The sequence below is a fragment of the Sturnira hondurensis genome, unplaced genomic scaffold (assembly GCF_014824575.4).
Source record: "Sturnira hondurensis isolate 20B ecotype Veracruz unplaced genomic scaffold, ASM1482457v3 Scaffold0009719, whole genome shotgun sequence".
Taxonomy (NCBI): Eukaryota; Metazoa; Chordata; class Mammalia; order Chiroptera; family Phyllostomidae; genus Sturnira; species Sturnira hondurensis.
In genome coordinates this window covers 10,233,366-10,247,744 of record NW_028082350.1, presented here as the reverse complement: position 1 = coordinate 10,247,744, position 14,379 = coordinate 10,233,366, and the positions used below count along the sequence as shown (strand labels likewise).

At 46.8% G+C, this 14,379-nt stretch overlaps 1 protein-coding gene across 1 annotated transcript in view; it reads right to left on the bottom strand.

Moving 5' to 3' along the window:
- GPC6 (glypican 6) overlaps positions 1–14,379 on the bottom strand; it is a 1,021,374-nt gene that overhangs the window by 8,762 nt on the left and 998,233 nt on the right. Inside the window, exons 7-8 of the mRNA XM_037057550.1 lie at positions 14,229–14,365; positions 551–726 (exon numbers count right to left, since the gene is read on the bottom strand). Of these exons, the coding sequence (XP_036913445.1) occupies positions 551–726; positions 14,229–14,365 (313 nt within the window). The remainder of the gene's footprint in view (positions 1–550; positions 727–14,228; positions 14,366–14,379) is intronic.

Genomic DNA, 14,379 nt, shown 5'->3' with positions numbered 1-14,379 from the left:
AGTCGAATCCATGGCCCATGAGATCTTATCTTAGCTCTTCTAAATATGGCTTCTAATGATTTACTTCCCCACAACCTCTTAGGCAGGGCTGCTTCTCATTCTATAGAGCAGGAACCTGAGACTTTAATTTGTTAAAGACCCCAGCTCATGAGTGATAAAACAGATTCTAGCCCAGCCTTGTCTGAGCAATCTTTAGAATGTATTTTTTTGGTTGTTGGGGGTGGGAGAAGGGGCCAGAATCATAAATGTTGATGGGGATAGGAGAAAGTAAATACATTACTTTGTTGCTTTATCTTTAAGGGATCACCGGGAAGATGAAAGACATTTTCAGCGTAGGTACAGCGGAAAGACCAGCTCTGACTTTAATAGTGCCCCATGTTTTGTGGATCAGAGCTTTCTGTACAAGGGACTATAAATGGCTTTGCAGATTAGGCAAGACTGACCCACGATGATGAAAGGGGGGGGGTCACGTTGCTCTTAAGGAGAAATGGCGGTACACTCTCCAATAACCAGTGTTCCCTCTGGAGGTCCCTGGGAAAGGCTTTCTTACTTGTGTCCTGGAAGTTGACGTCATTGCCATTGTACGCGTTCTTTAGTTTGTTGGTCATCACTCGGAGGGCCATGATCTGCTGCCGGATGAAAGTGTCCGGCCGAGTGATGTCCACGTCCACCTCCGGGTTGTTGATCTGGTTGGTCAGCCCATCGTTCATGATCTCAGGCAAGTATCTGCCGGGCACAGAGGGAGAGAACAGACGAGGGTGAGGCAGGAGGGACCTAGAAACTGGGTCCTGCCGTGCCGTTTCTAACAGTGAGCTGGAACAGCGGCCGGAGACCGGGCTGGATCCTGGGGAAAAAGGCCAAAGTGAAACCGTGAAAGAAATATTCTCGGAGGGAGAAGTGGCTGCAGGGGCTTCGCCGTGGTTTTCTTCGGCTGGCTGGCCTTCAGGTGAAAGCCCCGTTGAGGACGCACAGAAATTATTACTTAAACTTAACTACTCTTTCTTTCTCCATCCCGTATGTTAGATACTTAGGAACTTGATCGCCTCCTCAACTCTCCTGTGAATTTCTCTAGTAACAACTACACTGGTAAATTACAGATGATCTGAGAAAGGATGCTCTTTCTCAATAGAAGAGGCCCCACCTCTGATTTTAATCAGAAGAATCTTCCAGATTAAAAAAAAATCTTTGGAAAGTTTGTGGAGTCGCCAAGGATTGCTGGACTACTTGAGATGTCCATTAGGGTTTTTATTTTGTAATAGAATTTTGGGTCTAATTCCATATTGTGTAAAACTGAAGGTAAAACCTAATGGTTCTTTAATTTTCTTATTTGTATTGAGATGGCAAATTTATATTGATAATGTACTGAAATATCAAAACGGTCAGTTCTTCAGTACCAACTGCCTAAGCTGCCTAGGCGTATCGATACGGGGGGAGACCGACTTGCTCAGAAAAGTGCTCGCAGCCCCTTCTGACGTCTTGCTCTCCTGACCGGTTGGCTCCCTTCCTCCTTCTCTTCTCGAAAAGCGTCCCCCACCTGCTTCTTCTCTCCCAGTTCCGGGGGACTCACTGCAGCGCAGACAGCCGCAGCAGCCCCCGACCGACTTCCCTGCCTCGTCTTTCCTTTGTAGTGCCTTCTGCCCAGGCCGTCTGATTCGTCTTCAGAGACTATTGCCTTCATCACATCCTTATTCCGTTTCAAAACCTTTGGTGAATGTACCTAATAAGCACTGACAGTTTACTAAAGGCAGGTACTGTGCCAAGCACTTTGACGTGCATTTGAACTTTTGATCTCCCAGCAAATCTAGGAGGTAGTACTATATTATCCCCACCTCGTAAAGTAGAAAACGGAGGTTCAATGAGGAAAAAGTAACTGTGTATAGTCACAGAGCTCAGAGACAGCCAGCGATGACTACGTCGAGCTTCAAAGCCCAAATACTGCACCCTGGTACCTGGTCGATCCTGAGCTCCGATCCACACTCTATACCTCGGCAATCGAAGCCCCCGTGCCATCTCGTCTCTACTCTCTGATGTTGCAATAGTCCCTTCAAGGGACCCTTCTTGCCTTACGCAATCTGTCCCCATGTACCCCCAAAGTCTCAAATATCTTGAAGACCCAGGTCAACCCTCACTTCCTCCTGAAGGTATTTTCCGGTTGGTAGGGACCTGCCTGCCCTTTTTCAGGGCTGCCAGTCCAGCTGGGCATCTTGTGCGCAGCGTGAAGTCACCTGCCGAGGGAGGGAGGTGGCACTAAAAATCCAGCTCGAGTCCTGAGCCCACAAAGCTGTGCACCCACAGGGCACTCGTCACCAACAGGGCATCATTTACTTTTTAATTTTTTTTGAAATCTTTTTATTTTAGAAAATGTCAGCAGATACCAAAGTAGAGGCAATAATATAATGAATCCCATGTTCCCATCTGAGTGTGTTTTTCTAATCCCTGAGAAGGCTCTTTATTTGTCAGTGCTTTGGTGAGAAACGAGGGTGCACTCAAAGGGGTAATAAAGAGAGTTTAAAGAAGAGACTATTCATAGAGGTGTGGACAGACAGGGTTGAAGGAAACCAGCATAGGATGTCGAAGAGCCACGGGGCTGGAGGGTGGGGAGGTGTTCCCAGATGCACAAGAACTGAAATCACAGACAGGGGCCAAATAACAAGGCCACAGCCAAACCAAGACTCATCATGAGGGAAGGAGCCCAAGCCATGCTACCCTGACCTCTGTTGCCCCTCTTCTGACTTCTGGCTGCTTCCTCCCATTGGCTGAAAACAAGTGGAAGCCAGCAAGCCAGGGGACCCTGGTGGTGCAGTGGTAGGGTTTCTCTGACAGGGCACAGACCAGGGTGGAGGGCTGGCCAGTGGGCGTCATGTGGAATTATGACAACCGGCACAGACAATGGGCAGGCTGGTGGTAACCCTGCCTAACTGCTAATCTTACCGTTGTTACTGCTTCTGTTATTATTGCTTGAAAGCTGAAAAACACTCCCTTTCTTTTATTTTGTGCTTCGTGTTTACACACTTGTGTACTATATACTTACACTTAAAATTCTTCCCTTTCCCGCCGGCAATGTTCCAAGGCCCAGAAACAAAAGATACTACCTGCCAGTCTCCAAGAAATAGAAACACACAGGGTAACTTATGTTTGAGCCGTTTTTCAGCTATTGGACTCTTATGCGTGATGCATTTCTGCGTGAATTCATTTGCCCATGTTCAATCAGCGGTCCCCTGAATAAGCTCCCTGTCCTCATCTTGAACAAAACGGACTTCACAACGATCACTACATAATGAATAATAGAGCACACAGAGTACATTTCAAATCCTTTCCCCAAAAGCTTCACAATATTTACTGCCTTAAAAATTGTCCTAATTGAAATTTTTACGAAATCATGGAACTATATCATCTCTTTATTCTAATAGGAGAGAACATCCGTGCTGCCTTTTAATAGACCTGGTATTTCAAGAAATTCTTGGTGGATTTGGAGGTTGTCTTTCTGATAGAGCTTCTGAAATGTGACATTGGATTGACTGTAACTGACATCCACTTATATGTGCTGGGTTCTGTGAACTCTCCCAGATTATCAAAGCCCACTGGAATAAACAGTCACCAGTTAAGGCCAGCCTCTGCTAGTTCTGAAGTTGAGAGGGGGCTGAAAGGTGACCCTCGGTTCTGGCACTCCCCCTCGACATTTAGGACAATGATTCCCGCGGGTGGACCTGTGCTGAGTCAGAGGAGAGCTTTGTTTCTGCCAGCTGCTGTGAGCTCTGCATGGCTGGCCGAGACTCATTTATCAGCCGCTGACTGCTATTGCTTACACGGGGAATGGTACCCCTGGGAGTCTGAGCATCCAGGAACAATAAGAGACTGCCACATGCACCCAGCCTCAAACGGTGCCTACTGACGCTCAGCTGCTTACGATAAAAACAAGGAACAATGCACCCGTGTCCTCAAGAACCTGTTCTCCTTTCTGTGTATTCAAAGGGTAACTTCAGGGACTCTGTGGAAACAGAAACTGAAAAACCCAGTAGAACAAGAAAAGGGCCATTTTTGTCACTGCACCGAGCATCCTGCAGTCAAATCTGTGGATGGCCAGGGCTTAGCCTGAACTATCAACAGGAGCCCAGGTCAGCACCAAGACTTACGAGCCCATTGATTTGTTGCCTTTCACATTTGCTACCTTTCTAAAATGATCAGATCCTGCACGATTGGATGCATCTTTGAGCTCATATTACTCTTCCCTTTGTTAGGTTTTACCCCAGCTCTTTGGCATGACAGGATTCTATTTTTGTACCCTCGTGGTTCTGGGAGACACGGAAAGGAAGGGGAACCTTTCTCCAGATAGCTCAGCTCCCGAGCTGGATGCACATTTACCCAGGGCGGGGAGAAGCCAGACATAAGGGCCAATAGGGCTGTCACGGTGCGTGGATGTTTCCTGCTGTGGCAAGTGGGTGGGACCCTTGAACAGTCAAAGATGGTTTCTCATTTCAGTTACTTCTACTTTGCCATCGCATGCACAGAAGCGAAATCTCTGGCAGTTCTGCAGAATTCTGTTTCTTCACGTCTGCTGTGGTCTGAATGTTTGTGCTTCCACCCAACTCCTAGGCTGAAAACCTAGTGCTGATGTGATGATATTATGAGGTGAGGCCCTTGGGAAGTGTTCAGGCAGAGCTCTCGCGATGGGGATTAGTGCCCCCACGAATGAGGCTCCAGAGAGCTGGCCGTGCCCCTTCCACCATGTGAGGACACAGCAAGTCTGTGGCCCAGAAGAGGGTCCTCAGCTGACTGCACTGATCTGGGACTTCCAGCCTCCAGAAGTGTGGGAGCACATTTCTGTTTATGAGATCCTCCATCTGCGGTGTTTTGCTGTGGCCACCAGAACAGACCAAGACATGTGATTTCACATTGTCGATGCAGGCTTCCTTGATCACATCTGAACATCATAGAGGAATGGGGTGGAAGAGCCCCAGGGGACTTTAGGGGGGCTCGCACAGTCCACCTTGTGGGTGGCTGCAGGCTTTGTTCTGGAACCACCCCTGGCAGAGTTGACAGTCCCTGTCACCTGAGAGACATACAACCTGAGAGACAAAGACTTGTCCCTACAGAAGGGTCCCATTGTCACTGCCACCATCCAACATCGCTCCTTTCAGTTGAGCTGATGCTTCCAGACAGACCCTGTTGCTATCTGAGTGTGCTATCTGAATGGGAGGAGAGGCATGTTCACTGACTAGTATTCAGTGTTCTCATCACCACATGCATACTGGTAGTTGTTCTGCTGCATGGCATTGCCTAGGGAGGGAAAGGGACCCACAACTCTTCAAGATCTAATGGGGTGTGAAAGCCTGAGAAGTGAGGCACTTGTCAGAAAGTTTAGCTGAGTGGTGCCCGGTGGGGTGAGCAAGAGTCCCAGTGGAAGCTGGGCCAGGAATGGGGAGATGTGGGGTTCCTGGGGTCTGGCCTGGGTTTGTTTGCCAGTGCCTGTCACTTCCTCTGGCTGCTCCTGCCTCAAGGCACACTCTAGGATGGCGGAAAGCAGTTTCCATTCTGTCCGTTGTCACAAATGAGCTCTGGTCAATATATGTCTTTATAGCGATTTCGAATTCTAAGCTATAGCTTCATTCACCTCCAGCACATTTAAGCGTTATACTGACATAAGTAGAAGTAATACTAATACGGGTCCAAAATTCCTTATCTGAAGTTCCCAAATAAAAAAATCTCCAAAGTTCTTTTTTCGCAATCCATTTGTTACCAATCTTTGATCTGATCTGAACCAAGGCTAGTGAGAGTCCTCATTTATCCCACTTCATGTAAATAGTCATACATTTTGCTGTAGACATTTAACGTGTTTGATGGTGAGTTCCAGCCCCAGACTCCCCTGGGAGAACTCTCTAAAAATGTATGCACTGGGATGATTTCCTAAAATCTACAAATTCTGGATTCTGAGGCACACATGGTCCCGAGGACCTCAAACAAGGGACTGTAGACCTATGGTACACATAGCCACCTGCAGAAGCTTTCTTAAAACCGATGTGTTTACTTCACACCCATTTGGATGTGTAGTATTAAAAAAGACCAAAAGTGTAAATTCACACGTGTTGGTGAGGGCATGAAGTAGGGTGTACATGCTTGTCACGAGTTTTGACTGCCCCAACATTCTTGTCCAGAGACATCCCTCTTGGATGAACATAAGACAGCTGTATGACACAGCCACCAAGAGAAAAATCAGGTCAGGAAATAGGCCACCTCATCTGTGAAGGGCCCCCTTCAGAAAGCCCCGGGTCACCTAGACAACTGACCACTCCGGGGCCACCTACGTCCTTTTCCATGTTCTGTGTTCAGCTCTCATGCTTTAAATTTGGCAGTAAAGAGTGAACCCTCGAAACTGTCAGCACCCCACTCTTGAACCCTAATAAAGGCAGAGCCCCAGGCTCTCTCTCTCTTTCTTTCTACCCAGACCATTCGTCCCCTGACCAGTGAGCAATAAATTTTGTTCCTCAAAGTTCCCTCCCTAGTGGTTTCTTGCTAAAGGGCAGTGATCATAATAAGAACCACAAGAGGGAACTCAGCTATAAATTTGGGTCCTGGCGGGGGAAATGTCTGTGGAACTTGCTGTGAGTGACGTGTGATAGGGCCTTGCAGCAGGCGTTCCTAACCAACGGCAATGCCATCCATCGATACTCTTGAAACTGACAGAACCGGAAAAGTTGGAAGTCTTTGTATATTGCTAGAGGGGATGTAAAATGGTGCAGGTGCCATGGAAAACAGTACGGAGTTCAAAAAATGAAAACAGGAAGTTACCATGTGATCCAGCAACTCCACTTCTGGAATTATCACTCCAAAAGAATCGAAAGCAAGTCCTTGATCAGATATTTGCACACCCATGTTCATAGCAGCTTTACTCATGGTAGCCAGAAGGCCAAAGCAACCCAAGTGTGCACTGATGAATGAATGGAGAAACCAAATGTGATATACACAGACGGTATGCTCCGCTTCACAAAGGAAGGAAATTCCGGCACATGCTACTGCATGGGTGAGCCTTAAAGATAGCATGCTAAGTGAAATGAGCCTGTCATGAAAGGACAATTACTATATGATTCTGCTTCTGTGAGGTACCTGCAATAATCAAATTCATAAAGACAGACAGTAGAATGCTGGTTGCCAAGGACTGGGAGGGAGGATGGGAGTGGCGTTGAATGGATGGTGAGTTTCAGTTCAGGAAGATGAAAAAGTTCATTGGATGGATGGTGTTGATGGTGTGCAATGGGTGAATGGGCTTAATGTACACTTGACAATGACAAAACTAGTCAGTTTTAAGTTATATATATTTTGCCACAATTTAAAAACATCAGTTTTAAGTATAACCTTCTAGCATTCTTAATATAGATTCCTTTTTTCCTTAGTATAGATTCCATTTTTCCTTACTAGGAAGTGGAATCATTCAAAGCATGCTGCAACTTCATGCTTTAAGGGACTCTATAAATTCTTGGAGACTGCTCAGTGAGGGCTGTCCGTGGCATTGGGCGCTTCAGAGAGGTGAGTCACTGTGGAACGGTCAAAGGCACGGAAACTGACCCAGGACACCAGCAACATGCCTGATACCCCGCAACACAATCTTCACACACTCATTTCATATACTCGTATGTACATGAAACAGCACATTATTTGTTTCCTAAGCTTCCATTTTGAGTAAAAGCACATCAAAATGCTTGAAAAAGATAACATACTATGCAATTCTAATGCATTAGTGTGAGGATTCAGTTGTTCACACAGCTCCCTCAAATGCTGAGTTTGTTTCTCAGGACTGACTGACAGCAGCAGACTTTGCGTAAATTCATGCACAGAGGAATGATTTCTTTTGGCTTTCCTTGGACTGAAGACTGTGTGGCGGAACATGGTTTGGGGACTCTCGGAGGGCACACAGTTTGTTGGTGGTGGTGGGGAGAAGAAGCTACTTTTGTTTGACTGGGCCTCTTAACGCACTGGCAGGAGCTCTTGAGCCCATTCTTTCTTGATAGAACTGGAGTCGGCAAACTACAGTGTGGATGTGAAATAAGACCCGGGAACCAGGTTTCAGGGCTGTGAGTGGCCCATGGCAGTGGGCTTCTTTCCTACCATGGGTAGCCACATTTTTCACTGTTTTGGGGAGGTGCACACAGGGTCCCTGTCCCCCAGGGTAGTCAGCCCTCCTCATGGTGTCTTCCCTCCCAAGGGTGCCACGGAAGAGAAGTGCATGTTTGGGAATGCCAGGCTTGACAGCTGCTAGTTCTATCTCTAGACTGATTTCCCACCTTCCCGAGGTGTTTCCTGGCTGGAGATGCATCGAGGATTTTTCAACCCTGTAGCACGCAGCTAGGCTGCTTTGGGACATATTTTGCAATCAGACTAAGACAATATTGTCCTACCAGATCTGGGGAGTCACTGTCCTTGTCAGATTTTTCATCCCCATGCATCATTTCGCCCTTCTCCATCTGCTCAAGTTTACCCAGTCATGACTTGCTGTTTTCTTTGCTTAGTCATTCCCTTCAGTGGCTGGTGACAGTGACTAACCTATTTTCTAGATTTTTTTTCTTTCTAATTTTCCAATTTCTGACAATTTACTGTATTTCCCTCCTGGCTACAGGTAGGATTTCCTTGGAGTGGCAGCTATTTCTGTGAAGATCAGGTGCCCTAAAAGACAACAGACACTCCCTACACAAACTCTCTCCGAAGGATCCAATTAATCCCTACCCCTTATCCAGAATCTTTGATCACCTCCCCCCAGGAGGTGTTTTAAAGAATGGACACGGTGATGGCTACACACTGGCTTACAAGAGGCAAAAGTGGAAAGTTGTTTTGCCAATTTTATGCAGAGAAGGAGAAGTCTGAAAATACCTAACTCAAGAAACTGGAGGACGCTGTAATACATATGTTCTACCACGGAACCCACATGCTGTCGAGACCTGCCTCTCAGACTGGCCTCCACCCATGTTCTTCCTGCCCCCTCTTACCATCTCCCACCCCCCTTTCCTTTCTAACTCTATGAATGCACAAAAAAAGCATCCCCCTGAAGAGAAAACAATCCTCAAGGAAGATACAGATGATGCGATCTGACGCGGCTGCCTCCTCAAAGAGCAAGAATCTGCCTCTATACAAGCAGAAAAGACGAGCTTATATGAACACGAGGGCCTTATTTTTTTTTCTTTTGCTTCTGCCTGACAAAGTTCTGACCTGTATATGTTAACCATATAAAAGTTTTATTTCTTCCTGAGCCTACGCTTTCCTGCCTCTGTCTAATCATTCTTTTCTAGCTTTTGTACAGGCAGCTCATTCTGGCTATCGGGCGGCCCAGGGCACCTTCTCAGGGATGACGGATGACTGCAAATACCCTCCCAGGCTCTCCAGGCTCACCTGGGGAACTTGAGGGAGCCTAGATTTGCAGCCTGCACCTCAACTCTTTAATTTTTTTCCCTTTGGCCTTCTAGATTATTATTGATTTTCTTCCCTTACTTACTAGCTTCCTTTCCATTCCTATTTGTCTGAGTTGAGTCAGAGGGCTGGCGCGCCTTCTCCTGTTTCATCCTAAAACGTTGCTTAGCTAAGTGAGGAAGGGGAGGAGTGGAAGTTACCCCTGAAAATGTACTTTCTCACTAGTCACTGAAGATACATCCCAGGCTGCCTTTCTTGGGTAATAGACGCTGCCATGAATTCTAAAGAAAATTCTTTCTTAGCTATTGTGGGAACGTAGGATGTAACTCTCTGCACTAACTAGTATGGACTAAAATTGTGTGCTCCCCACCCCAAGAACCACATGTTGAGGCCCCACTCCTGCGGTGATGGATTTGGAGGTGGGGCCTCTGGGAGGTCATTAGGTTTGTGATAAGGTTGTGAGGGTGTGGCCCCCATGATGGGAATCGGCGCTCTTAGAAAAAGATCAGAGTTCCTGTCTCTGTCATGTGAGGATGCAGCGAGAAAGCAGCATCCACAAGCCAGAAAGCGAGCTCTCCCCAGAACCCACCCCTGCTGGCACCTTGATCTTGGACTTCTAGCCTGTGAGAGATAAATTTCTGTTTCAGCCATCCAGTCTACAGTATGATTGTTCTAGTGGCCTGAGCTGACTAAGCCTCTAATTGAATCAGGCACTGAACTGCCAGGTATTCAAAGTAGCCGCTGAGACCAGAGGTTTTTGGGGACAGTCTCTTGCAATTATGAAGGCTGTGCTGTATTTTCAACTTACAATTCTCTCTTGATGCACACGCGATGATTTCAACCCGGCCTGTGTTCCAGCTCTCCTTAGTGGGTGACCGTATAACTGAGCCGGGTGACTTCCTGGGCCCAGGTGCCATTGTTTTTAATATGAGCAAAGCCCCATTAAAGAGAACATCAAGGGCGTCCATGAAGACAAAGAGAAAACAATAAATTGTAACCTGCTGTCTGAGGAATAAAAAGGGGGATTTCTTTCATATGAATAGGAGCTTAGAGTACAGTTGCCAGATAAAAATAGAGGACTCCCAGTTAGCTGAATTTCAGATTTAAAAAAATGAATCCTCCCGTCAGTATAAGGGGGCTCCATTGGGCGTCTGGTGTTGTACGGGCTGAGTCTGGCCAATTCCACCTTTAGGGCCTTGGAGGTCAGAATGTGGCGCCCAGATCAGCCGCAGCTGCATCTTCTGGAAGCTGGTTGGAAATGCAGTCAACCAGGCCCTACCCTGGACTTCCTGAATCAGAACCTTCATTTCTAACAAGATGCTCAGGCACTGAGCCTGCACATTCATGTTTGAGAAGCACTGTTTTAAAGTTTACTCCCTATTTTTAGGGATGCTACTGCACTGGTTTTCAGATCGTTCCAACAGGTTGCAAAGGCAAGGGGGATCAGGGAAGGGGCCCTCCTGACCACCTGCTGTGGTCGGAATGGAGATCTCAGTGTTGACAGGGCACGGGCACCTGCGCTCTCTTCCCATCAGAAAGGTCCTCCTGTGCCCCACCTCCTGTATCCAGACCTGTCAGCTGTTAAAGCAGAGTAAGCTCTCCCAGCGATGGGTGAGGGTGGGGGCCAGGGGACAGAGGTGGGTTCCGATTCTGGGGGAGGCAGTGCACACACACCCTCGACCATTATCTCTACACAGACATAGCAGCCACATTGGTGTGTCTCCTGCTCTCTCCATTTCAAGTCATTAATTTCAATGGTGCCATTCACTTAATAACAGTTACTTGGGAAAATAAGATAATGGCTGGGCTAAGTGGACATATCCACTGTAGGGGTGATTTTGCTTTTGAAAACCGAATCAAGGAAGTATGCAAAGAGCCATGGAGAAGTAAGTGTTCAGGAAATAATCAGGAGAAATAGGGGGGATGGAAGACAAGCCTGATCAAATACTTAGATTGATAAAAGGGCTGCAGGGGTGGCTGTGGACTGAAGAGTGTGGCTGAAGGAACCCACTGGACAAAACACAAAGAGGGGGAGAGATGCTGGGGAAGCAGGGGCCTCACCCCGAAGGCTCGCGTGAGAAAACACCAGACCGCGACAATCTTTACCAATGCTAGTAAGCATCTACATTCCGAATCCATTCATGCTTGTTGATAGACTAAAAAAATTTCTGGTTCTTTCATTTTGGATGGATAATAAGAATACATTTTCTTTCTTTTTTTTAACAAGTATTTTTAAATGCCTGTTTTCTGAAAACCCATACTTCAAAAGTAGGAAACAATAGATGATTATCTGCATTACAACTGGCTTTTCCAACTTACAAAACAGTTCAGTAAAATTTCATTAAATGAACAGCTCTCAAGATCACTTAATATTTGAACGAGAAGAAACCTTCAATTAAATTTAATTAATCGAATCTTTACTGGTTATCTACTTATTATGTCATTAAATATAAAGTTATAATATTAACATTCCATTGCTGTAGGAGAATTTTAAAAAGCCATGAAATTATAATTTTTTCAGTGGGAATATAATTTGAGTCACAAACATTTGACAGCATCATCTTTTTAATAATATACTTATTGTTATGTTTATTATAATAATATTTTAAATAATGTACTGGGTTAAAGGCTGGAATATTCCTACAAATGATTTTATTGCATGAGATTTGATGATTGCCTCACCTGCATAAAATCCTCCAGTGGCCTCCTGGGGACCTCAGAAAAAATTCAAATCTGGCCCCTGAGTTCTGTCCCAGGAGCTTCTCCCCGGTGGGGTCCTTTCCCAAACCTTCAGTTCCACAGTGTGGCACTTGGAGTTCCAAAGTCCAAAGTCCCCTCTCCAGCCGCTGTGCCTTTTCATGTGTTGACAGACAACACTGCCATGTTATATAGCCTTGAATTCTCCCAGCCTTGCCCGGGGTGGGGACAGAGGGAGTGCTGAAGGGTATTGCTGATGGAATGATGGACGTAACAAACGAATGCAGAGTCACTGCACCTTTTACAGAGCTACGGGTCTGTTTCTTTTGCTCTCCTAACCTGAGGAGGGCTGTATTTAATGGTCATGTGTTTCAGAGGCAGGATATACAAGGGAAAAGAATATCAAGCTCAGATTTGGGAGATTTCTGCGGTCCCCCCACCCCCATTAGCTGGATAACTTTGGACTGCTCAGTGACCTTGTCTGCACTCCTGATGGACACAATGAGGGACTTGGCCGAACTGTCCCAGGCCCCTCTAGCTCTAACTTCCATGGCCTTTATCTTCCCTCTTCACTTTCTCCATGGAATGTAGTCCCCTTCCCAATCCACATTTGCAACCTTTTTTTTTTTGGTATTTCTTTTTTGTAAGAAATCGCATAAGCACCACTATTAGCCAACCTGTGTGACCATCCATGGGAATGTAATTCAAAACACAGCCTTCATTTAGCCAAGGCGGAAAGGTAAACACAGATGGGCAACAGAGCAGCTCGAAAAATCAGCCACTTCATTCATTAGGCCATCTGGTCATCCTTTACAGTGTCTTTCTGTACAGTCATTGGGCACAGACACGTGAGAGGCTGTTAAGTCCCAGCTGAATTTGCTGGCCATGGTCTCCGTCTGAAAAGGGTGGATGTTGGTAAATGACCAGGCATTTTTGAGGGGCGTGTTGCTGGTAATGTGAACATCTTTCTGTACCTCATCATCGAAGATTTGGATATTGGTATTTTGGGGGCTGTTTGAAAGATTATGGCTTTTTCCCGAGCTATCTAGTTTTCATTTTCCGAAGCGTTCCCTAGTGCAGCTACTGATATGATTGCCAGTAGATGCTCAACATGCAGCCCTGCGACGTAAGAAAAAACACCTAATGAGCACCTCACTTGCACCCCTGCTTACCTTCTGAAGATTCTTCTGAAATGAACATCCACGCATCTTCTCATTGCCTTTTGATCACAGCTGCTTCGTATACTTGAAACTGCCCAGCGAGCCTCCAGAACAGGACCCGCCTCCCCCCCCCCCAAAAAAAAACCTTAGCCTCTCCACCTGCTGGTTAATCCCCAAAGACTCCTTGAGGCCAATTTACCAGCTGCTCTACCCACCTGCAGCCCCGCTGGGGAGGGTTCGGGCAGGCCCCTCTCCGGGTGTCCTGCCCTGCTTGCCAACTCCCAGCCATTCCTGTGTCCAACTTCTCCACTATGAAAACTCAGGCCAAACCCTTTCCTGGGCTGAAGCAAGAAATTCAGAAATTGCATATCAAGCAGCAGTGGCATCAGGCAGTGGGGTGAAAACAGAGCCCTCTCCCAAAAGGAGATTCCAATGGAACTTTCCAAGACACAGGCCCTATGGGAACCCTTTCCTGTATTCCTCTGTCACTTTGTTTTACCCTTACCCCTCAAAGAGCATTTCAAAAATTTCCTTTCTCCAAGGGTGAAAAAATTACAGTTGAATTGTCACTTCCTGTTTAACTTGTGATGGGGAAAAAAAAAACCCTAAACAGCGAGCTGTGCAAATTGAACTATGGATAAAAATAGCTCCGCTATCTGAAGTCATTAAGTGAACATAAAAGGCTCTTCGTGGTCTCGGGATATCCGTAACCTGGCATCTGTCTGCTCGCCTCCATCATTACCCCGAGGCAAGGCATTCGGAACAAGGACTCCACGCTTAATGGCACCTTGAGAGTAAGTGCTCCCAGGTGCCCATCACACCTGTCACTCTGAACAGCTGTCGCTGAGTGACGGCTGGTCCCCTCCACCCTCCATTGCTTTTTGCATAAACAGGCCCGCAGAGCCGTGCCAGGGGTGCGCAGCTCCCAGAGCTGGGTGCGCAGAGCCCAGCCCGCAGCAACCGCACGGCGCCCCTCACCTGGCTTTGCTGTGCCCGTTCCAGCACTCCTCCTCATTGGACGTGCCCGCCGTCACGCTGTCGTCCTTGCAGATGGTGTAGGGCAACGCCGACCAGACCTTCTTCGAGAGCTTCAGTTTCTCTTTTATGTCTGTGACCTGATCGGGAAAGC